Consider the following 26014-nt stretch of genomic DNA (forward strand, 5'->3'; position numbering starts at 1 on the left):
TGTGCCTCAGTGCCACATGTGAAGACTGGGGATAGTAGTAACACCTGCTCATAGAGCCGTTGTGACGAGTTACATGTTACAAAGGACATGAAGGGCTTACCATAGGTTCTAGCTATCACATTAGTAATCATGTAATAAATATTAGCAATAATAATTGTTGTTTCATGTGCAGCCTGTGGGATCCATTTCTTATATTATGGTCCTTTTTTTCCTGCTGGGAAATGGAACTTGGCAAAATCGGTAGGAAGAAGACCAGTGGAGTGTAGGAAGGGAAAGATGGCCGTGTGACCTCCGGCTTGTAGCGCTGAGCAGAAAGCAGGGCTGAAACCCCACTGCCTTAAGCCCTCTTGTCCAATGCATGTGTAGAGGGTCTACCAGAACACTATTAGTGTTAGACCGAATAAACAAATTCAGCAAAGTTGCAGGATACAAAATCAACATACAAAAATAAGTAGCATTTCTATATGCCAACAGTGAACAACCTGAAAAAGAAACCAAGAAAATAATCCCATTTACAAGAGCTACAAATAAAATGAAATCCCTAGGAATAAACTTAAGAAGTGAAAGATCTCTACAATAAAAACTATAAAACACTGATGAAAGAAATTGAAGGGGACACACACACACACAAATGGAAAGATATTCCAAAAGTAGAACTACCACAGGACCCAGCAATCCTGTGGCTGAGAATATACCCAAAAGAAAGGAAATCAGTGTATTGAAAAGATATCTGCACTCCCATGTTTATTGCAGCACTATTCACAATTTGGAGTCAACCTAAATGTCCTCAGTGGATAGATGGATAAAGACAATGTGATTCATTTACTCAATGGAATATTATTCAGCCATAAAGAGAAAGAAATCTGTCATTTGCAACAACATGGGTGGAATGGATATCTCACATATTCCACTCGTATGTGGGAGCTAAAAATGCAAACAATTGATCTCCTGGAGACAGAGAGTAGAATGATGGTTACCAGAGGCTGGGAAGGGGGGGGGAATAAAGTGAGGATGGTTAATGGATGCAAAAATATAGTTAGATAGAATGGACAATATTTGAAAGCACAACAAAGTGACTATAGTCAACAATAAGTCAGGGTGTACTTTAAAATAACTAAAAGAGTGGAATTGGAATGTTCCTAACACAAAAAAATGATGAATACCTGGGGTGATGGATACCCCAATTACCCTGATTTGTTTATTACACGTTGTATGCCTGTATCAAAGCATCGCGTGCACCCTATAAATATATACAACTATTAGGTACCCATAATAATTAAAAATTAAAAAATTTAAATGGTCCAAATAAAGTTTCAGAATGAGGGAAAAGAAAACGTGTAGAGGGAGCATCCTGGAACGCCAGCCGCCACTGTGCAAATTCAGGCCACTGTCTGCTTTTGGTTCCTCCTAGGCAGGGCTGCTGTGGGCGAGGAGACAGAGGTGAAGTGTTGAGGTGGGAGGGGAGTAGCCTCCAGATGGAGAGAGGAAAGCCCCAAGAATAGGGTGCAGCATGGGGGGAGCTTGACATCAGGGGCAGGAGGGTGGGCTGAGGTTCTCTTTGGAGTCAAAAGGATCAAGGAAGAAAAGCAGCAGATGAGAGAGGAGTGTGCGCCGTGCGATAGGAGCCGGCTCCTCCAGGGAGGACAGAGCCCTTGCATGTCTCTTTCGTGGCCCCAGAGAATCCCTCCTCTTCCTTTCTCAGCCAGATGTGTGCATCTGCAAACCCACCAGCTCCTTGAGCTAATGTTTGTGCCTAAAGGACATGATTAGGTCCTGGACTTAATTTATGCATTTCTTTGATGCCGATGCAGCTGTGTAAGCCGTGGTTATTTTATTTACTTTTCTTCAGACTCTCCCTTTGTGAATTTTGCTAGACGGCTTGTTCCTTTTTCTTGCTGCTTTTCTGAGCCTTTGATCTGTTTGCCCATGTGTATTAGGTTGAAGTATACGAGATGGCTGATTTTCAGCCATTTTTGACCTACCAGAACAGCAATTTCATATGGTTCGACTGAATATTTTCAAGTTTAGATTATGACTCTAAACTCCCAAAGGAGCTGGGCTGTAGCCACCTGCCCTAAGTGCCTGCCACTGAAGAGTAGATCGTAGTGACAGAAAGCGACTGTCAAGGAGGGAGAGTGGATGTGTGCTTAGATGGCAGCGCTCTGGCCAGGCACTGCTCTGGGCTGCCCGTGACCCTCCCACAAACCCCAAACCCCATGGCATCAGTACTTGGAGTGTCCCCATCTGCCATGGGGGCACAGAGGCAGAGAGGAAAGTAGCTCTCCCACAGTTACGCAGCTAGTGGGTGGCAGAACCAGGATTCGAGCCCAGACAGCCTGGCTCAGGAGTCCATAGTCTTGCAAAACGGTGTGACCAAACAATCAAAGTAGTCCACGAGTGCTCACCTGTCCTTCACTGTAGACTGCTAATGTCATTAATCAAACACTCCTGGCCAGCCTTTTCATTTTTTTGATATCCTGGTGGTGTTGGCTTGGATGAAGTCATTTTTCTGGATAAACTCTAATAAAAAATCCATTGGTAATTATCTACTTGATGATTAATTTCCCTTGGTGTTTTACCACCATCCTCCTCACGTCTGTGCAGCTTCTGACACTTTACAAAGCATTTTTGTATTCCTGGTACCCTTCAGTCCTCACGGTCCCTGTCTCCCGGATTAGGAAATCGGTGCTCTGACAGGGGAAAGGACTTTCCCAGTTCACACCTGTGACTCTCACCTGCAGACAAGCAAATGGCCGTGCTGCCACGCGAGGCCCTCCCCTGAACTCGCTGGGTAGAGCTGAACAGGTGCCCACGGCTTGCTGCGGCGTGACTTCGGGGAGTCCTCTAACCTCCCTGAGCTTGTGTTTCTTTATTCCTAGGTCAGGGGTCTGCATGCCTGGCGGGATTGGTGCCCAGCGCTGCCTGTGAACTTCTCTATGTGGTAGACACAGTCAAGGGCCCGCTGTCCTTGCTCTAACTGAGGCTGGCTGCCTTGTGTGACTCCAAGTCACAGTCAATAGGGTTTTAAACAAACTAACCTGGATGCACTTTCTGTATTCGTTGGAAGCTATTGTAGTTAAATGGCTGCTTTTAGAGCGTTTCATTTGCCCTGCGGGGGCAATAACAGTAACCCTCGCAAAGGTTCCTTGTGCGCACTGAAGGAGGTAATGCTGGAGCACAAGACCTGGCCTTTGTAGCGCTCAGATAATGTAGCAATTGTAGTTATTGTTGTTGCTACTGTTTGTTGTTACTTTCTAACAAGCCTTTATAGTCAACCTAACCAGCGGTGTGAATTGCTAGTCCTATGGGACATTATAAAGTTATAAACACGTTTTGCTATTCTGTAGCTACTAAAAAGATATTTTTACTAGATTTCAAGACGCTAGCTGTCACTTTATCCTGGGTTCCCTGCTATGGAGTGACTTTCCCAGGGAAGAGTTACGTCCCATGAAGATTTCTATTTTTATCTGGGAAAAAGTGGGGGAGAGTTTAAGGAACATTTTGGGGAATGAAAGGATTATCATTTTTCTAACGGACCTGTGGCCAACATATGTGCCCTTATCACTAGCAGCTTGTAAAGCTGAAACCTTCCTGTTCGGCACTAAATCATGAGTCACACATCAGGAAAGAAAAGGCCTTCAGCGATCTGTATCGAGGCTCCTCGCTGCTGTCACCTAGACATTGCCCAAATGTGGTCACTACCTATTTCAAAAGATATTTTAAAATTAGCCATTGCAATAATAACGGAAATATTAAAGTCTCTGTTTAGTATTCGTGGGAGGGAAAAGATAAACTTTATTCCAGAGTAAAGTTAAACTGGTCTTGTTTAACTTATTTGCTCTGTTTCTCTCCCAGGCGTTGTCAGCCTTTCAAAGGTGCCAAGTCTTAAGCCACAGGGGGCTGCAGAGAGGACCGCAGCTGCCTTAGATTACCCCCCACCGCCCCCACCGTCCTGGCTTCACATGGGCCCACCTGGGGCAGGGGTGTGAGAGGGAATGGGGAGGGGAGTGGCTTTTGGCCCTTAGACAGGCAGAGAGATAGAAGTAGAGTGTGGCTTTCCTGCTTGCTCCTGTCTTCTGCCCCAGCTGAGGCTGCTCACTGCCAGCCTGGCGTCTGAACTCTCTAGGTACCACCTCTGTGTGCAGATGCCACTGCCTGGCACTCCACCTTCGCTTTCGGGAGTTTGTTCTTAAAATGTTGGTTCCCTGGTGGCAGAGCCCCTTTTCCCCTGAACACTGTTGGAATGCATTCGAATAACTCCCTTTTTTAATCAATCCTCTGTCATCATCATGAGTCAGGAAATTCTAAGTTTTGCTGTGGTAACAAATTAACTTGAAAAGTTCAGGGACTTCATTCAATTATGACCTTATTTCTGGCTCATTTTACATGTCCAATGTGGCCCAGTGGGGTTTGTAGTTCCACACATTTTCTCAAAGACCCAGGCTGGTGGAGGCTTAGACATCTTGAAGCCACCCAATCTGGGGGCCTCCACAGACACCATGGTGAGGAACGAGAAGAGCTGAGCTGGAGGGTCCCATGTGAGCTTTTGGCGTTTCCCTCCTTACAGCCTCCTAGCAAGCGCTAGACCCACGGCCCCTCCTCACTGCAGGGGGGCTGGGAAATGAGGTGGGTCACATGCACAGTGTGCAGATGATGTTTCCGTCACACTACACCCCCCCTGCACACAATTTTTCAATATAACTGAGATCACAGCTTTCTGATCATAAATTACTCTTTCTAAGAGTATTGGCTGGCTAATAGGCATTGTCAGTTTTCAAAGACTCCCCGGTCTCAGCTTCTCAAGCCCTCCCTCGTGCCCCCAGACCACGTGGCGGGCACGTCGTGTAGACCTTGCCTATTGCATTAGATTCAGCTGTCAGTATCTGCTTCTGCCTCTCCCTGCTTCTCCCCATCTCAGCTAAACTTCTAAATCTCGAGGTCAGAAGACAGGTGTTTGGAGTTTTAAAATAAAGACATTGCTAGTGCTCAGCAGACTACCTGGCTATTTGGTGAGTCAGGAAGAAAGGGATGGGGGGAGAGAATGAATCAATCAATCAGTCAAAACCACCTCTTGCAGTGGGTTAGTCCTAAACTAAACTCGTCTATGTGGGTTGATTTTGATAAGTATAGTGGGCACCAATCTCAGAATAAACATTTAGGTGAATAACAAACACAACTTTAAAATTTTTTTCTCTAAGTTCCTTAATTTATATGTTGTGCTCCCATTCCCCGTGGTGGTGGAACCTCGCTGTCTGGCAATTCTAGTTTCCCCACCCCCTTTTCCCAGGACCATGTCTAAGTCCTGGAGGCCAAGGCTCTGAGGAGCTGGTATCTGTTCCATGGTGCTGTCTGCTCCCGAGGTACCCCGTGACACCCTTTGTCCCATTGACCCTCCACTGTCAGCCCGGAGACCCTGGTAGGTGGTCCCTAGTTCCTTTTTGAAAGGCCTCTTTGGGCCCAGCTCGCTCTCTCTCCAGGTCTCTTTGAACTCCAGGAGGTCAAGAGAAGCATTCTGCAGCCCTTGAGCAAGGGGAGCCCAGGGAACTCTGAGGGTCTTTTCTAGGTTTCATCTACAGCCCTGTCACTCTGAGCCACAGGCAGTGCCGGGCCATGGAAAACTCTACAACTTCATCTGACACCTGACACAGTCATTTCTTCTCTGGGCTTCATTCAAGAGGTGAAGCATAAACCCCCTTTGCATTATAAACCTGCAAACATGCCTAAAATTTCTCCTCTCCCTACAAGGCTTTGCTGCAGAGATGGGTAGGGACAGGGCCCCCTTTTCTTACGAATCTATAACATTTGCTCACTCTTTGTTTCCCAATCAGCTCTCCTCTCCTTCTACCCCAACCACACCCAACACCACTCTCAACCCAGAGACCCTTCTGTACTCTTGGGGGCAAGAAGCCTAACTCTCCTCTTTCAATCCTCTGAGCATCCTCAGGGCCTAACATTAAAAATTTAACACCTAAACTGATTTAAAGGAGATGGGTGCATAGTCAAAAGAAATGTAATTTTATGCATGTATGTGAAATCCATTAATATTTTAAAATAATGTCTTGCATGCTAACGTCACTCTTGGGGCAGCCTACTTCTTCTTTTATCCCCAGATTTAATCAAAGGGCATCTCCATCTGTCCCATGCCCTGTCCACTACAGTCTGCTGTCCTCTTGTGTGTACAGATGTGTTTATTGGTGCCATCAGTCCCCCCTTCTGCCCAGAGCAGGCCACCGGCAGCTTTGCACATCTGAGATGCCTCCTGCAATGCCACGTGGCAGCTGCCCTGCGTGAGACTCTTGCCAGAAGCTTCGCTTCCCTCTGCTCTTCCAGATTTGCACCAAGGTTCAAAGGCATCTTGTGCATTCTGGTGGGATTTTGGTGGTAAAGACCTGGCTCATTTAGGCCCTGAATCAAAGGATGAAAGATGGTATTTTTGTTGTGTCCATGCAGCATGTAACCCTGGCCCCTGTGGTTCACCCACGTATCCCTTCATCTTCCGAGAGTGGGAAACATCGAGACTTCAGGGTGGTCACAGCAGACTGCAGCTCTTACAGCGGAGCCAGTGGACCGGGGGCATTTATTTCTCTGTGCCTCTCAGTAATCTCGTAGGAAAAACTCTGTCTGTGGGAACCCTGAGGGAAGACAGCCCATGGAGAAAAAGAGTTCAAGAGAGAACACCTGTTGGCTAAGTCACAAATGAAAGTAATGAACCTCAGACATCAAAAGGGAAAGTGGCTGCTTCAGACACAGCTGAAGCTACAAACGGTTGCTGGAGGTGAATCCGGTGCGTCCAGGAAGGGCAGCCCTGTGCAGGCCGGGGTTCCCAGGCTCTGAGCTCTGAACCAGGTTTTTATAAGGTACATATTGGAAAAGATCCCACTGTTAAAATATGAATATATAAATAGAAGTATTAAATTAAAAATATATATGTGTGTGTGTATAGTAAACTGGTATTCTGAGGGCATTTTAGTGTCCTGTAAGAACTTAGGATGAGAACATGGGACACCAGTAAGGTGACGTGGCTTTGTCTTGGGTCCCACAGAGAGCAGCTACAGCAGCATCTGTAAAGTCTAGTATCTTCTGGCCACCAGTCCTGTGTTTCTCCTCCAGAAGCCTTTAAACTCAGAATTTTAATTCAGTCTGATGACGCAAGAGTCTTTTCAAGCCATCCCTTAAGATGCCTGCTTTTAATTAATTGGTATTAAAAGTGCCTGTGTAGGGAGAAGGAAAGAGAAGGCAGGATGTGGGAGAAAGAGGATACACATTACAACCCCAGAATAGATACAGAAAAAGAATCAACCCGCCCTTTGTTTTAAATCTAGCCTGTCCACCCCCATGAAGGTTACACACTGGCAGGAAAAAGAAAGGACCCAGCATGTTCTACTGGTTGCTTATGCTGGTGGCTGCCATTCTCGGGGGTTAACACTTCTTATTTATAAGTAGGAGTCGGAAGCTTTGGTTACAGTGAAGGGACTTGGCACGTCCCCACCGGAATGTTGGCACTGACTGACATTTGTGCTGTTCTGTGCGGGTTAAGCGACACTTTCACTAACTCGTTGGTATCTTCAAGATCGCCTTAAAGCTGTCGTAGTTCTCTCTCTTTTCCAAAGAGGAAACTGAGTCTCAGAGTTAAAGAATCTGTCCAAAATTCTGTAGCTATTAAGCCCAGATCCTACGACTCAAAATCGCTTTTTTCTTCTACAGCACTGTAGCTGCGTCGAGGTGACTCCACGGTGTTTTAGGAACGTGGACTTTTGAGAGAGGGCTGTTCAGACCCCTGCAGCAGGGGGCGGGAGAGGGAAGAGAAGGCACATTTGCAGAGCTCGGGCTGTGTTCCAGGCACAGCACATCCTTGATCTCACTTAATCCCTGCTTCATTTACAACACTGCACTCGCCTAAAGAGCCCGGCCTCTGCTTATCCCTGGTGGACTCGAGTGGCGTCAGACTTTTCAGTCTGTGTCATTCTCATTTCCCTGATGCTGTGTACAGTTTTTTTGTATGTGTGTTTTTTTTTTTTTTTGCAGTTCACGGAATTTCTTCTGTGATTTGCCTATTTTTCCACTTGGTTGTTTGTATTTTTCCTGTTGGTTTTCTTATTACTTTCCCCATTTGTTTATGTAATCTTTTGTTGGTTTTTCATCACAAACATCATATACTAGCTTAAGGTTTCTCTTCTCACTTTGTTCCTGGTATCTTTCAATTTCAAAAACATTTAAAGTTTTGTTTTTTTTCCCATTTATGTCATTAATACACCTGGATTTTTTTCATGTAATTTGTGATACAGGGATGAAATTTTTATATTGGTTGTATCCAAACCCCACTTGCTGAGTAGCTCATCCTTCCCCCACCGAACCTCAGTGCCGTCTTGACTGCACGGTGAGCCTCCATATGTGTGTGGAACTGTTAATGGGCCTCTGTTTTCCTTCATTCGTCTCTCTGTCTATCCCTGTGCCAATACCACACCGTCTTAATTACCGTATGAGTATAATGAGTCTGTTCGTCTTCAGATCAGTCTGGGTTATTCTTAGCATCGTGCTCTCCCATAGGCATTTGCGAATCAATTTTTTAAATGACACACACATACACTTCACTTTGTGATGTTCATTGAAATGGTACTGAATTAATAGACTAATTTGGAGGGAACTGGTATTTTTACAGTATTAATCCCTGATGGAACTTGAGTTTCACCTTCCGTGGGTACGTGAAGGCCAGAGCTTGCTCTGAATGATGAAATGACTTCTGGCTTCTGTCCGGCGGTTTCCCTGTGAATGGGAAGCTCTTTCCAAATGGCCATCCTTGACTGGACCTTGGGTTCATTACAGCAGATATTTTTCTTGGTGGTGGGCTGCGGGGAGAAATGACTATTGTAATGCAATTTGCCAAGATTTTTTTCTAGCTGAGTGATCAAATATGTGTAATTAGGGAGAAGAAAGCTTGTAAGGACAGTTCAAGGGCCAGCTCAGCTGTGACAGCTGAGTCCCCAAGATGGCCTAAATGAGAGCGCTCACATACACCAGGGCACAGTGAGCAGTCTGCACAGGCTAGAAACTGTCAGCAAGACAGGAATTCAAAAATAGAACAGTGTCTTCAAGCCTGCTGAGTTTGACACAGCCCAGCCAATTTCATTCCAAAGATTATTACCCTGTTTTTCTGACATCTACTTTCCTGTTCCTTCTAGCTTTCCAACCATAAATACCTAAGACTCAAAGAAAAACAATCCCTGAGATCTGAATAGTAATAATGGTAATCCTTTATTCTGGAAGGCTCCGATAATGGTAAATGAAGGTTTTTTCAAGAATGAGAGCCTATTTCCTTTAACCCTTAATATGTTCTAGAAATTAAAATGAGTAGCTGTATTATGATACACTACAGAAACATAAATAATATTTTTGGTTAAGGAGATAAAAACCTGTAGTGATTGCTCATGACTTTAATCATAGTCACTGTCATGGTAAATCATTTGTATTTCCAATTACAGAAAGACTCATGAGAATATATTAGTAATACTCCTTTTCCTTTGTCCAGGAAGGAATACTCAATTTGAGGTATATACAGTGAACATGTTTTTTTTAGAAGAACTAAAGAGGGAGGCAAATATTCCTAACCTTTGTATAGTTGGAATACTGTAGTCTTTGATAATTTTGAGACCTGGTGCTCCCTCTTCTTCTAAAAGTATTGAATGGAAAATATTTATTTTTAAATGGAAAAATTTTAAAGCTTTTGCTATGAGATTTTGAGGATATTTTTGACCTTCCGAGATAAACCTATGATGTCACTAGCTGATAATCACAGCTTTAAAAGACACATTTTTTTTATACCAAACAGGACAATACAGCTGGCTAAGCATCAGAACCAACTGTGGTACTAACAATGCAGACCCCAGGGACCATTCCAAGAGATTCATTAGCCACCTATGACTATTTTATGTGTTTTTGAAGAAAACATCTTATTCTCTCAACTTTTTCCAAATAACCTATTTCGTTTTTCCATGATAATAAATCATGCTAAATTCACATGCTTTCCTTTTCTCCTGAAATTGTAAGAGCCAGAAGGTGATTTTAAAAAGATGGAGCATTTGGTTTCAAAATCCAGTTAATTTAAGAATAAGACCAAAAAAAGAGTTTGATGTATAAATCCTAAACTCATTATTCCTTCTTCAAAAAGAGAAAGGAATATTATAATTCTCATGGGTCTCTCTATAACTAAAAGTTTGCAGAAAGAAAAAATACTGTTAAATTTAAAGTCAGTAAAAGAATCATTCCATTTGAAACTTGTATTTTTTGCATAGCTTGAAGAGTAAGCCCAGGAGTATCTGATAACTGAAACCTGTGAGAAGGCTGTGTTCCAGTGGGAGCTGTAACTTTCTGTTGATAAGGAATTCTGTCCCCTTGGTTTTGTTTCTTGATGGTGGTGATGTTTTTTGAAACTGAGTTTTGCCCTTGACTTTAGCAGAAGTACAAGTCATTTTCCCATGGATTAACACTGAGCTCTGATGAAAAAAGAAACATTTGTGAAAAGGTCAGTGTCATATCCTGATATTTATTGCCATGACAAAGATATGGGATGCTTTTGCCAGACTCATTTCCAAACGTATGTGTTAAGGGGAAGAGAATTTGGGGAGAGAAAATCTTAACTGGGGGCTGGGGCTACAGAAATAAGGAAGCAACCAGATTTTCTGGGATAGGCCTTTAGTTCTCTACAGGGAAGTAAGTTAAATGTGTAATTAAATAAGATTTATAATACTTACAACACATGAATATAGTCTCTTTGAGCAAAACTTAATATAGATAAAAGCACAAGCCCCTCTTGATATCTCCTGTTTTCTAATCGCACTCCTCTTTCCGTAAGTCACCTCCTCATCCTCTCTTTGGATAAAGTCTTCTACACTCTTTTAAGTATTCACACACAAATGTCTGTGCAAAGGAATGCTAAGAGGTAGTAATACATAGAGCTTTTTATGACATCATACCCTACATCTTGTTCTGCAACTTGCTTTTCCACTTCATGTGTCCCAGAGTTCTTTTCAGGTCACCCCGTAGAGATCTTTTGGATGGCTGCACAATATTCCACATTATTAATTTAACCATTGCCATCGATGCAAGAAGTGGTCAAGAAATAGCTGCAACTATGGTGGGCACAAGAAGAAGCCACCCTTGGGTAGCTCAGAGATGTTAGAAAACAGCAGGGAGATACATCAGAGGAGGCCACCTTCCCTTGTCCACCTTTGACCTAGCGGTTACCGTGAGGCTTCCCATAGCTCTGCCCGGGAGGGTGTCTCTGATCAAGCATCAGGCAACAGTGGCCAATCAACTGAAAGGTATTTAAAACTCGAATAGAAAGTTGAAATCGCTCATCTATGATATTAGCAAAGACACATGAGAAAAGAGACCAGCCAGTTATGTCCTTGACAGCAAAGTGTAGATGACAAATGTGTCATTAGAACAACAGATATAGGCAATTCGGTTTTTTAAAATAAACATCATGATATCTGTCTCCTTACAGTGTTACACAGTTCTCTGGCAGACTCCAAAGGACTGGAATAATGTAGTTAGATATTATTCTCTTTTGTCGTATGATGTCTTCCTTTAGTGCTTAATCCTACTTGTCAAGGTTCTGCTCTTAAGTCCCAGATATTTGAGCATGAGAAGGAATATTTCTTAGAAATGGTGGTTATAAAAGCAATATCATTTTCAATGTCCTCTCCCCTAACCACAGACCTTCTCCTCTAGAACTCAACATTGGTGCAGCATGGAAATAGTTTTATTGAAATAAGTAGTAATATGTCATTTGTATGAAGAAAGAAATAAAAAGAGAATTCTCAATCTTAGTCCACATTGATATAAAATAGGTCTTAGGCTATCATTATATTAATCCAGATTCAAAGAGACAGAATGTGTTGAAAATTACAAATGTTATCTATCATTCAATAAAGCCCATTGAGAATATTTTTAGTGCTTGTTATCCTTGTCAATTTCTAAGGCTTTATCTGCTAAATAATTGTGTGCACATTTGACATTTTGGTATCTTGAAGCTTTTATGTTTAGGCTTTCATTTCATTAGATTTTTTTTGGTAAATAAAATGTTCCCAGTGGGCTAAAAATAGAGGTATACCATGTGTCTGAATTCAGCCCTCCCACACGGTTCTATTTTGGGCATCTTGAAGGGTTGGGAGGAGAACGAGAGAGAGGAGAGGGGTCAGAGTCGTTGCATCGTGAGCTCAGGGTCTCTGTTCGGGGCAGCCCAGATGCTAGGTTTCGGTTTACACCCTGCTATGGTTTGCATGTGTCCGCTCCAAAATCTAGGCGTTGCCAGTGTGATGGTATCAAGAGGTGGGGCCTTTACGAAGTGATTAGGCCGGGCGGGCTCCTCCCTCACGAACGGATCAGGTGCTCTTCTGAAGGGGCCTCATGGAGGGACTTGGTTTTCTCTTGCTCTCCCTGGTAGGGAGGAGGGAAATTCACAAAGTCAGAATGTGGCACGAGTTACCCACGGCCTGGTGAGTGCTTGAAGACCATGTCAATACTATGTATTAACTAAGGAGATGCTATTGTTGGTTCTGCCATGCGGGGGCCGTTACTGGGTGAGAAAGGCCTGGACCTATCGATGCTCAACAGCCCCTGAGCCCCCTCGGGCCCCTTTCTACTTCTGTGGCCGTCCATTCTGTCGGGCGACCCGTCAGCACTCACTGAGTGACCGTTGCAGGTCAGGCACTGTGAAGTTCTGGTGAACATGACCAAGAGTCAGACAGTCAGGGACGACCAGTGAGCAGTTGCCCCTTGGTCCTCCCGAGCGGGGGGTGCCAGCTGCCCCAGGGAATGTGTGCTCCCTGCCTGGGTTTAAATTCCTAAGCCAGCTGGGCCAGGGGCTGCTGTTAGCAGCAGGGCAGAGCCACTTCTCTTGGCTTTCGTGGGTGACTTTGATGTCATCAGCTACTGGCAGCATGCCGCCATAGTTGTGTGTGCCAGGGTGAGACATACGGCATTTTCTTACCAAATGTTGCAAATCTGGACAGGAAGAGAATTACGTTAATGGCACTGCTTTATTTGGCTGTTATTCCTCATTTATTTGCCTAGCTTTCCTTTCTCTGCTATTTTTTTCTTTCTTCCTGCCTTTGAGTGTATGCCTCAGTCCAACCCCATCCTTACGCTAGCCAAATAGCTCTTATCACACCATAATGAAATTGCCACTTTACTTGTCCACAGCCCACGCTAGACTGTCAGCTCATCAACAAAACTGCCTTGCTCTCTCTGAGGGTCCTAGCACAGTGCCTGACATGAAGTACGCATGCTACCCATGTCTGGGGAATGACCGAATGCCTTTCCCACCTAGTATTCCTATGTTTGCCCCTCAGAGTAATCTAGTTGCGTGTGCTTTTCATAGACAGCATAGTATAATCACAAAATTCAGACAGACCTGGATTTGAAACTCATCTCTGTCATTTTCTAGCTAAATCACTTTGGCCAAGTCACCTTCCCTCTCTGAGCATCAGTTTCCACGTGAATAAAATGGAGATCATACCTACTTCTTAGTGTTACCAAGGTGATTAGGTATGATAACTTACACCTAAAATATAATAATAGTCAATTAAAGTTTGCTTTCATTTCTTTTCTAATTGGCTATATAGATTCTTTATTCATTTTCTTCTTTTTCACCTATGGGATTTTGGGGGGCACCTTCTGTAACTAAGTAATGCATATGTTACTTCATTTAATCTTCTCCAACCCTCTGAAGTAAGTAGGAGTCCCATTTTGCAGATGTGAAAACAGGCTCAGAGGCGTTGTCTTGCACAAGATGGAAAGTTATTAGGTTATAGAGTTTTTTTTTTTTTTTTTTTTTGAGACAGAGTCTCACTTTGTTGCCCAGGCTAGAGTGAGTGCCGTGGCGTCAGCTTGGCTCACAGCAACCTCAGACTCCTGAGCTCAAGCGATCCTCCTGCCTCAGCCTCCCGAGTAGCTGGGACTACAGGCATGCGCCACCATGCCCAGCTAATTTTTTGTATATATATATTTTAGCTGTCCATATAATTTCTTTCTATTTTTAGTAAAGATGGGGTCTCGCTCTTGCTCAGGCTGGTCTCGAACTCCTGAGCTCAAACGATCCGCCCACCTCGGCCTCCCAGAGTGCTAGGATTACAGGCGTGAGCCACCGCGCCCGGCCGGTTATAGAGTTTTGATGTATTTCTACAGGCTATGCCCTATGCTGCCTTCCTACATGGAAGTTAGAACTGTGGGCTGTATGTTCTGCCTGCTAAGGTAGGCAAGTCTGGTCATTTTTCTTTCCAAGGTGGGGGAGGTCCTGTCTTAGTTCCATTTCTGTTGCTATAACAGAATACCACAGACTGGGTATAATATAAACAATAGAAGTTTATTCAGCTCACAGTTCTGGAGACTGGGAAGTCCAAGAGAGCATCCGACCAGCATCTAGCAAGCGTCATCCCATGGCAGAATGTAGAAGTGAGCACATATGACAGAGCCACCAGGGTCCAGACTTGGCTTTATAACAACCCACTCTGCTGTTTCTGGAGACAGAGTCTTAGTCACCCTGGGTAGAGTGCCATGGCGTCAGCATAGCTCACAGCAGCCTCAAACTCCTGGGCTCAAGCAATCCTCCTGCCTCAGCCTCCTGAGTAGCTGGGACTACAGGTGCTCACCACCACACCCAGCTAATTTTTTTGTTTGTTTCTATTTTTAGTTGCCCAGCTTATTTTCCTATTTTTTTAGTAGAGACTCACTCTTGCTGATCTCAAACACCTGACCTCAAGTGATCCTCCCAGAGTGCTAGGATTACAGGCGTGAGCCGCCGCACCCAGCCTATAACAACCCACTCTTAAGTAACCCACTCCAGGATAATGACATTAATCCATTCGTGAGGGCTCTGCCCTCGTGACCCAGTCACTTCCTAGTGGGCCCCACCTCCCAACCTTGTTATACCAGGGATTAAGTATTCAACACATGAACTTTTGGGGGACACATTCAAACCATAGCAGGGCCCAAAAGAAATTCTAACCACTGTGGAGATTTTATTTCTGATCTAACTCTCAACCCCCTTGCTCTTCCCGGAAACTAGAAGCTGAGGCCTTGCTCAGCTATTCTATGTATATTCGCCTTAGACCACAGAGCCAGCTGTAGCTCACAGTTCTTTAACCCCTCCCATCCCCATCCTACAGGAAAGAGCCCTGCTCTCAGCCCCAACCCCACTCGTTCACACTCATCCTCCGTGACCCATGGTAGACCGGAGTGACTGTGAAAACAGCTGTGGGCTTGAAAATGCCCCTGCACACAAGCCAGTGAAAGCCTAGAAGCCCTAAATCTTTATGATAATTCATTTTTGTCAAGAGTTTTAATCGCCCTGTAGACAATGCGATTCATTTTAGAAATAGGTAAGAGACTCCCAAAGGAGCCTGAGTCTGGACTGGGGGGTTGGGCCAGGTGTGGGGTTCCCAGAAGACTGCAGGCAGCTGCCCTCGCCACCCCAGCACGAAGCCTCGCTCTGTCCTCAGGGTTAGGGAAATTGGGAAAGCTTCGCTTTCCGTCCTGCCCCTTCCAGATCCTAACCCTGCTCGTAATGTGACTTGAATGCGCTCTGAGCCCTGCGTTGCAAGGGGCTGGCGTCTTAAGCTTTCCTGATTTCTCTGCATTTCTGGGGCTTCTTCTTGCCTCAGAAACAGACGAGGCCAAGAGAGATATTTTTCCCCCTCTTTTCCTTGCCACAGCCCACTGGCAACCCGCTCTGGACCGCGGCCCATCTCTGAACCAGGCATGGCTAACCCACACGCTAATTCATGCTGCCTCCAAAAGAAAATAGAGAAAAGTGAGAGATAAGGGGCCTCATTTAGAGGGAGCTTAAATTTCAGGCGTAGCGATGCCGGCTGGGCTCAATGGAGATTTCCAACAACAGGTGCGATGCAACCTTAGATTGAGGCGGGGAGTGATCCGTGTGTGTGCTGGGGGAGGGGAGAGCGCAAGGCCGCATTCGATATGTCTGCGACTGGAAGAAAAATCTACTCCAATTGCCCTTCTGTTCTTTTAAGAAACAAAAGGGATGAAAGAAACTTTAGGCCAATAAGCTTCCCTTTTATTCTTTCCTTTTCCTCAAATAGATCAGAAAATGATCCCACATTATTAACCACCTTGCCTTCCCCAAAAATATGGAAAAATAAAATAAAAGACACTATTGTCTCCGTGTACTTCCAGAAACTCATGACAATAAGCTCAGTAAGGCTGGCACTCAAGAAACATAATGAATAAGAAAGGTTTTAAAGAACTCTTCTAAATGACAATGAGAAAAAGAGGCGGGAGAGGGCCAGACAGCAATTTGAAGGGCTTTTAAATATGCTATGATTTGGACTTCTGATTCCATCTTTTTCTACAAATGGACAATTAGCTGTAGCCCAGGTTTGCGTAATCAGCAGACAAGCTACACTCTGAGCTGAGTGTTCTCTGTAACCTGGTAAGAAGGCATTTCCCAGGGCACATCCTGGCCAGTGAAACCATAGTATCCCCACACTCTTTACCCCAATTTCTTTGGCATTTCTAAAATAAAGTACAACTTTATCTCTTAAAAAAAAAAATTCTCATGTACTATTTTTAAAACTAGCAACCAGAGTAGACTTGGGCGAAGATTCAGAAAGGAGCAGAAATCGTGCACCTTGCTGTGGTCCTTCACAGCTTCCTCCGTGGCCTGCACCTCCAGGAAGCCTTCCAGGTGGTCTTCTTGGGGGAGCTCCAGGGCCTCTGCTGCAGCTGTGCAGGGTAGAATCCCCCCACCCACCAACACACACACACAGACATACACATTTCTGTGCTGGAGAACAGGGTGAGACAGAGTGTGGAGGGTAACAAGGCACAGGGCCAGTTGCAGGAAGTGGCACATCAGACACGCTTCCTGGAGGGCAAGGAGGACTCAGCCTCCAGCCAGTCTCAGAAGGACTGACCCACGGGAGGAGCATCCAGACTTCCATTTCCCTCTTTCTGGAATGTCTGACTGGCCCATTGTTTCTGAAACTATGCATTGGGGGAATCCTATTCCCTACTGAAACGAAATGATGGCAGTCTTTAACCAATTCAAAGAAAATAAAGTAAGCAGACCAATTTCTTTCCCACCTTATGTTTCCATCCACCCTGTGTTTTATCTTTGTTGCTGCTTCACCTTTTGTAGCACCCCTCCCCCAAAAAACACAAGAAATAAGGGAACATTAACATAAAAACGGCCAGCTGTGCTTGTGAGCATGGTGTGGTGACTCCTTTGTGTGCCTTGCTTTCTCCGAGTTCAGAAGATGACAGCAACAGCAGCAATGACACAGTGTTCTTCTCTAAGGTGCCGCGTAGCTCCCAGGGCTCGGCCACCTGACAGCTTTTGAAAACAACCAGATGCAGATAATCCCCCAAGTCGGCTCTGAGAGTCCAGCAAAGCATTCTGAGCTATTCAGAACCACCAGAGATGTCAACACACTTTGAGAGGGGGCTTATTATAGTATAAATGGCAAGTTTGTAATTCAATAGAATTAATTCAACAGGATAAAAACAACCCACCCTTTAGGAAGCACTTGCGGTGAGATACGCCGGTTTGAGAACCTGGCTGTGATTACTGGTAGCAGCCTGTGTGCCGCTCTCCTTGGGATGGGAAGGTTTGTGAGTCTGAGCCTGGTGTGAGTGGCTACTTGGGCATTTCCCCCACTTACGGCAGGTTTCGGTGCTGGGAAAGGGACCCAAAGTCTAAATGCCGTGAGATCTGATTTTCTCATGGTGACAGCCTGATAATAGAAGATTATGTAACTGATCAAAAATCCAATGCCTACCTTTTTAAAGAAATAGCCTGAAACATTGTATTTCAGTTACCCTGAATGCTGAACTTCAGGATCTCTTTGTCTGCAGTGTATTTAGACTGATTTAATAGACCACATAACAACCAATGCAGGAAATTGCATTAGTTAATGTGATACAGTAGCACATTTTTTTACAAAGTCCTTGCTGCTTCCCTTATTTAACCCATAAAGTCTTAAGATAAAGAAACTGCTTTCATACAGTTATGGCAGTCAGAAGAGCTGCTTTGGAGAGATTTTCACAGGCGTCTTGGAGGAAATTTTAGAAATAGTTGGGCTTATTTCATTGTTTTTGTGATGCTCTAGGATTGTCTGTTTTGCTGTCTCCTGGCGCTTCCTGCAGCAGCACAGACATTCAGCATCAAGGGGCTGCTTGTCCAGCTGCCCGCGCCCCCACCAGATTCTGCTTCCTGGGCCTCCCTGGCAACTTGACCTTGCACCCTGCAAGGCAAACCTGCCTTTAAAAACGTGCGAATTCTAAAGCATATTCCTGGTGATTTTCCTTCCTTCGGGCTTCCCTATCCCACGATTCCCCACAGAATTCTAGCCTCAGAGCTTGGGCTAGAATTCTGGGCAGCTGCGTGCAACTGTGTCACAGCCTCTCCTGACTGTACACGTATTTCCATGTCCACCACACGTCCAAAACCTGTCATTTGTTCCTTTAATCAGCTGTTTTAAAAAGCTAAATTTGCTGGAGGATTTAGAAAGAAGTAGAACTGGTTTTTGTTTTACTTTTTAAGATGACAGCTGATACATATAAAAGATTAAGTGATACATGTGTTATAAAGCATACCTGTGTAATAAACACCCATGAACACACCCCAACTGTCACTTCCCACGCCCCTTCCCAGCCTCCCACCCTGCCCAGAGGTAACCCCCGCCCTCAATTGTGTTTATCATTCTATTTCTCTTTAAAACAGTTTTGCCACATATGTATGTATATTTAAACCAGGTATAGTTTAGTTTTTCTTGTTAAACAGACAAACAGAATGTATCAGCCAATTGAGGTTGCTCTTCTCAAGTAGCCTTTTTGGGAGTTTTATCCACTTACCCATGTAGGCTGCAATTGCTCAGAACCATCTGGGAGCTCTTTGTTTGAAATCTCCTGCAGAGATAGTTTATCAGCTGCTCAAGAAAATCAGTGCTGTCGCTTTACATCATATTGGGTCTGATTCAACAATTTTTCCTATAACTTCTCTATTTTCCCCATCCACTTATTTAAGAGATATTAGTAGGTGTCTTTGGTGGTCCAAGCCCTGTGCTGGGCATCAGCAGCGAAGCCAGGGGAGTCCAGAGTCGGCTCGCACTGGAGCTCAGCCCCGCCCTCCCCTCTCCTGCCCTCCTTTGTCACTTGGCAATAACTGTAGGCCGCAGCCCAGGAGACTCCAGGTCTCGAGCAGGATTTGGTGAACCAAGGGGCCAAGGATCAGTACTGGGTGGGAGCCACAGGGTGGGTTATGGAGGGAGGGACTTCAGCCTCTGTGGGTGCCTACCTGTCTTGGGCCTTTGTGGCCTTTCCCGGATGTTTCTGGTTCTGATTTTGCTGGGCTGCCTTATTCATGCATCCAGACATATTTATCTCATGACCTCCACACCTGCTGAGGAGCCCTGTCATGTGATATGGCTTGAGGACCCCACAATGAAGGGGAAATCGGCCCTGTAAGACCTGAAGTCTGACAACCCAGATTATGATTTTTTTATGTTAGAAGAACTTAAAGTCACACTAGGTTAGTAAGCATGAAATTGATGACATGGATACAACTGCCGGAGTAGCATAAATATGGAACCTCAGAAATATGTATTTATATACATTTTTATTTATATATAATATACATAATAAATATAATGAACATAAATTTATACATATTAATAGTGTGCATATAACCCATGTATTCTAAACCAGCCTCCATCCGACCCCATCCCCAGAATAAGTGACATTCTATGATCCTTTTATAAAGTAAGAATAATGCCCAAACTCTGACCCCCTCATGGTTCTAAAGCATCTCTGTGTGCCTGACATCTGCTCTTCCCAGCCGAGTTGTGCGCTTCCCAAGAGTCGGTTATATTTGTCCTCGAACCTGTTTATGCCAGTTGTACTTGTGTAGAGCAGGAAGGAAAACAGGAGTAACTCCATGACAGACTGGACCTCTTAGGAAAGGCCTAAGTTTTGGTTTCCCCAACGCAGGCCCTCCCCCTCCCCGGAATGCCGCTGGTAACAACTGAGGGCCCTGGCTTGGAAACTGGCCAATTAGGAGCCAAAGCCCCGGCTTGGAAACTGGCCAATCAGGAGCCAAAGCTATCGGCCACTTTTGAGGGAACAAATGAACTAAAAGGGGGGTGGGGGGGTGTGCCCGATACACGTAACCTATCGATAAGTATAAAAGCTTTGTTTCCACCCCAGGGTGCGGTCCGGGCTCGTGGAGAGACCACTGCGCTGGTGCTCTGAGCCTTGGACCCTAGCCTGGGCTAGAAAATAAACTCCTTTGTCTGTTGCAGCCTTGGTGACTCTGCCTATCTGTTCCTGGGACTGAGGGATACTGGTTCTTACACTTGTTACTAAGTTGCAAGATTTAATTAAATGTTTTCACTTACTTATGAAATATGAACTCAAAAAGAAAATTGTTTCAGCGAAAACCTAATTGAATGGTTTTGAAAGACTCAGCAAAGATAAGTCATTTTAAAAATGCTTTTGAATTAGGTGTGAAGGCAAATGTAAAAGATTTAAGAAAAAACACTAACATCTAGAAGAATTCTGCCCCCAGATTGTGCTGCGGGTGTCTTTAACTTCTAGTTCCACTTTAAAGGGACTACGTAGTATGTCAGAAATCCTACATGGTAAATAATGGCCTTTTAAAAAAGAACTCTAACCAGCAGACAATACTCAAAGAAAAGACTTGATCTTTCATCAAAAGATTAGTGAACGAGAGCACATTTATGTTTTAATTTAAAACAAAATTCCATGAGTATGTATATGTATTTATACATACAGGTGGATATGGATGTGTGGATGTATAGGTGGATGAATATAGATACGTGTGTGAGAGAGAGATCGATTTTTCATGATCTCCGTTTTAATGACTTTTCTAATCATTCCGTCCCAAGCACATTTGAAGAGAAGGCTTCTATTGTCATTTATTTACGTCATACCCTAGCCAGGATGCCCTACTGAGGAGCGGTTTTATATAATCAGCATCACTAGAAGATTTCACATGTGACGCCACCTGCTAAGGTTTATTTGGTTTTTATTTTATTTTCTTTTGATTTGCCAAACATGTATGGAGAGCCACGAGAAAAGACCCCATTTTAAAAACAGTCGTTTGAAAAGAGCGAAAAGGCTTGTCAGGCTGGAGGATGGATGAGGGAGGTCCCGACCCACATGGCTGCTCCGGGCCGTGTCACACCCTCAAGCAGACCTTTTCTGTCACTGCCCCAGGGGCCCACAGAGGAGGCCACCTGCTGCTTGGGGTCTGCTAGGAGGCCAGCAGGGGCGCGAAGGAGAAAGGGGGCCTCGTGTTCTCAAACTCCAGGCCAGCAGGAGAATGGGGAGACCAGCCCTGGATCAGATGAGAAAATGGCCTCTTGACCAGACTCAAAGTATATTTTTTGACCCTGGCTTTTCCCAAACATATGTGAGGGGCCTGAGGGGCCTTTAGAACCATGGGGAGAATAATATCAGTAAATAGGGAGGCGTTTCAAATCCTACTCTAGCCATGCCCTCCTGCTCCCCTGCACCCTGCCACACAGGTGACATGCTTTATGCCTGACCTGTGTGTGTGTGTGTGTGTGTGTGTGTGTGTGTCTCAAAGGCCTCTTATAAAGGCTACTTCAGCTCCAGTTCAGACTGAGGCTCCCTGCTGATGCAAGATGCTTTATTTTCCTGAATACCTAAGGAATAAAACCAAAGTTGTGGAAACCAGGTTCTTGTGAAAGGTCCCCAAGCGCCGGCCGGCTCCCAGCCTACCCCTGAGAGCCGGGCGGGAGAGCGGCGCTGGGGTTGGGAGCGCTGCTTCGTTTGCGCCGTCCCGGGGGATTGGGAGGCTGTGCAGTTTTCTCTCCATTTTAGCTTTGTTGGGGCTGGGAACCTGGTCTCCGCAGTGGACAGAGCCGTGGAAACCATCTCCTCCCTCCGCTGAAGTGAAGGGACTTCAGTAAGCGGAGAAGGGTGAGCGGGAACGGAGGGCGGGAGGTGCAGACACAGGAGCCCTATTTTGTTGCTCTGAGGAGTAACCGGACCCCTGCCCAGGAGATCCCAAGCCGTCCTGAGAAAGAAACTGCAGGGGCGTGAGTCATCCCCCCATTCTGGAAGAACAGAGGGTGCCCTAGGGGATGGGGGGCCTCCCTTATCAAGCAGTAGACAGCTGAACTGTATAGACTGTGCTTGGCCAAAGGCTAGGATCCGCTTCTGGTTTATTATCTATTTAACTAAGTAGATTAAATGAGAATGGCCTGGAATCCTACACTTAGAATTCCCTTACAAAAGGCCGTGATCTCACAGGCTGGCTTAATGGAACAGGCTGTCAGGGGCGTCATAGAAGTAACCGAATACAGCACCCTACGGAGCAGAGATTCAGAGGAGGCTGTGCGGCCAGGCCCAGATGCCTCACACCTTGTGTGGCCAAAAAGGAAGGGTCTAGGGTCCGGCTGCAAACCACACTGTTAGCATCGAACCCAGGGACAGGCCCAGGGCTTCCCAAGAAGAGTGGCATTTGCAACTCCCTCCATTTTAAAAGCATATCCTCAGTTTAAAGCTGAATTAATTGACATGTGTGGGCTTAGCACATAGGAAAGACAGCAGAATGTCATGTTTAACAGGACCGACTTTGGAGTGAGACTGCAAGGGTTTGAATCTTAGCTTTACTGTTTACTAGTGGAGCACACTTGTGTTACTTAACTTCTCTAGGCCTCAGTTTCCCCATCTGTAAAAGGGCATGATACTAGTCCCTACCACACTGGGTTTCTGTGAACATTAAATGAGGTAATATGTATAAACTTCTTAGCATAGTTCCTGGCATAGAGTGAGGTTTCAGAGATTATTGGTATTGCTGTTATCACAGAAAATATTAGTACTTCATCCCACTTAACAGCCTTTGTACCCACCTTCCCTCTTATCCGGTACTTGCAGCATATGTTTGGCATGAGCTGCATTCGCAGATGACACTTGGAATGGTGGGAGGCAGTTTGCACGGAGGAGCTCAGGTTTGCGATCAGAGGGACATTTTGAACCCTGGCTCTGCCAGGGATAGTGACGTGATCTTGCACAAGTCATTTATCCTCTCTAATCTGTATTTCTAAAGGGACTATGTGTGTAACTTTCATTATAGGGTTTGTGTAAATAAATATAAATCCCTCTTTTGGTGATGATTGATATGATTATGAAAAAAATGCTTAAAAACTGATAAGCATGAAATGTCCAGAATAGAGAAATTAGTTATAGAGACAGAACGCAAATTAGTGGTTGCCAGGGGTAAGGGGGAGGGAAAATTGGGAGTGACTGCTAACGGGGATGGGGTTTCTTGCTGGAGTGATAAAAGTGTGCTAATATTGATTGTGGTGGTGATGGTTATGCAATTCTGTGAATAAGCTAAACGCTGTTGAGCTGCGAACACTTTGAATGGGTGAACTGTGTGATATGTGAATCGTATCTCAATGAAGCTATTACAAAAAAAAAAAAAGCATGTGTTCTGCATCCAGGCTGCCTCTATGCAAATCTCTGTGAAAGCTCTGGTGCCCTGAGACAAGGATTTGAGTACAGTACAGTACAGCATTTGGAAAGATATCCCAGAGCAGTCAGGAAGTAGGGGGGTGACATGGGGGAGGAAGGGAAGCCAGTCACGGGGACATTAGTGAGTGGCTCTGTGGGCAGCTGGGCTCCATCCTGCTGGAGCTTCTCAGCAAGGCTGTGGGGACCACAACTCAGAATGGCCCCCCAGGGAAGAGAAAGTATGGCTGTGCCCATGAGTGCTGACTCCCCCGAACTCCCAGCCTGCCCCATACTCAGGCCAAACGTGCTCCTACAAGCAGAGAAAGCCCTCAGACAAGAAGAGACAGAGACAGAGAGACAATGGGAGAGAGACAGAGACAGGCAGACAAGACATGCAGGTACTTGAGGTAGGAAGTAGTCAGAGTACGCGGAAACTGTGTCCCCAGGTGACTGAGTGGACATGGGCAGGGCCTTGGCAGTGCCTGCGGACAGGAGTGTCACTGAACCTGCACCTCCTTAAAATGGGGGAAATAATAGCTCCTGCCCCATAAGGGTGATGTGAAAATTAATAAGTTGACGTATCTAACGTATTGAAGTGAGTCAAGAAGACACATTTTAAATCTTTCTTTTTTTTTTAACTTCTAACTTATCCATGATTGTTTCTCTTCTGAATGAGCTTCTAACAAAACAGAGAACAAGTCTATTATAAGTTTCAAAAAGAAATAGAATGTTACGGAGAAGGGTCATCTTGTTAGGTCCCTTGTGTTCTGTCGGCTTTGATCGGCTGCCTTCTGGAATGTGCCATATGCTTTGTTGGCACATTGGACAGATGCCCATCCTCGCAAGTTCTGTTATTGCAGAAACTCTACAATGTTTCTCATTCCTGCTGTCGTTCTACTTTATGGAAATTGTTGGTGGGACTCAAGCACGGGAGTTTGATCATAACACGCACTCGTATTTTCCTTTGTGTCTCTATATATTTTCCCAAAGCTGTGTTCCGAGAAGCACAGGCCCTGAGGAGGAGCTTTCTTTCTGTGGAACTTCTGCAGTCTAGGGGTTGAAGCCAGGGGCTGCAGTCCCAGGCAATTTTGAGTTCTTCTTCTGTCAAAGCCATTTATGCTCAATATGTTTCATTGCTCTTAGATGACTGCAACAGCCCAGCTGGTGAACAGCCAGGGAAAAACTGTGTTTAAAAAAAAAAAAATCCCAACTGCATTACATTGAACTCAAGCTGTCAGGATGAAAACTTAATTTAAAGAGTTGCTCACCCAAGAAAATATCTCTGGATTCTTTCAGGCTGTGACTCTGCAATTAACCTGACATTTCACAAATCCAAAATTGCCACGGATGAACTCTTTACTTCACTTCGGGATATTGCCGGAGCTCGGAATCTCATGAAGCAGTTTAAGTCTGTGTACGTCCCCGGAAACCATACCCACCAGGCAAGTGCGTGAGTTTTAAAGTCACCTTCTAGTCTGTTGTGCTTTTAGGATTCCGGGACCACAACTATAAGAAAAGTTTCAGTTTTGTCCTCTCTGGAACGAAGGGTTGGTTCTAGATGAGCTCCACGTTCCCTTTGAGATCAGAGTTGTGGGTTCTACTGAACCGGAAGCCTCTCGATTCATGTGTACCCCAGGCTTGATGCAGTGGGACAGGCGCCGGACTGGAGCCAGTTCTGTAACTGTGGGTCTGCCACACACTCTTCCTGGGCAAGTCCCTTGTCCTCTCTGGGCCCCAGTAACTGCAGGTACCAAGTGAGGGGCCGGCCTTAGGTGATTCCCAAGTTTTTGGGCATAAGCCATCTTTAATCACCTTAAACAATTAGAATACTGAAAGTACCTAACAATACTATAACAAGGGAAAAAGTTTGTGACAAGAAAAACCATTTGTTATTTAAAATTCCCCCACTGCTTTCTAAGGAGGGTAGAAAAACCTAAGAAGGACATTTTGACCATTGAATGGAAAGATGGTATAAGAATTGAAGATTAAAGGGATAATTCCTCTGTGGAAACTCAGAGAGGAAGAATGCATAGAAAGACCCAAAGAGAACCTTAAGGAGAAAGAGCCGTCAAGGCTGGGAGTCCCTGCCGGACAAGGCAGGGGACAGAGCTAAGGTTCCTGGTGGCCAACGATGAGCTTTCAGGGAACAACCGATGTTTCTGATGGAAAACATCACTGGGTTTGGTTGTGGGGAATCTTCTCCCCAACTCCCCATGAGATCTTGGGTGAAATCTACTCTGTTTGCTAAGGCTCTTTGGAGAGCGGCATGTGCTGTTGGTAGGGACCGTGGCACACTGAGTAGTTCCGCTTCAGGATGCAGGCTTTTAAAGCAGAGGGACAAGAGTTAAAGGTACCACCACAGCCTAGAGAAATCCCTACTCTTCCTCCAGTGTACAGTATTCATGTAGCAGCTGATACTTGCTGAACATTTCTACATTTTGTTTTTCCTTTGATTCCCACAACAAGCTAAGCCAGGGAGGTATATGATCCC

General features: G+C 45.0%; 1 protein-coding gene across 2 annotated transcripts in view; it reads left to right on the forward strand.

Annotated features, from left to right (window-relative positions):
* The window catches only part of SCFD2 (sec1 family domain containing 2), a 270209-nt gene that overhangs the window by 213110 nt on the left and 31085 nt on the right, over positions 1 to 26014 (forward strand). Inside the window, exon 6 of one of the 2 annotated variants that reach the window (XM_069456865.1) lies at positions 24820 to 24965. In XM_069456865.1, the coding sequence (XP_069312966.1) occupies positions 24820 to 24965 (146 nt within the window). Of the gene's footprint in view, positions 1 to 24819; positions 24970 to 26014 lie in introns of both variants that reach the window. The other variant, XM_069456866.1, reaches the window with a different exon arrangement.

This window comes from Eulemur rufifrons, chromosome 24 (genome assembly GCF_041146395.1).
Source record: "Eulemur rufifrons isolate Redbay chromosome 24, OSU_ERuf_1, whole genome shotgun sequence".
NCBI lineage: Eukaryota > Metazoa > Chordata > Mammalia > Primates > Lemuridae > Eulemur > Eulemur rufifrons.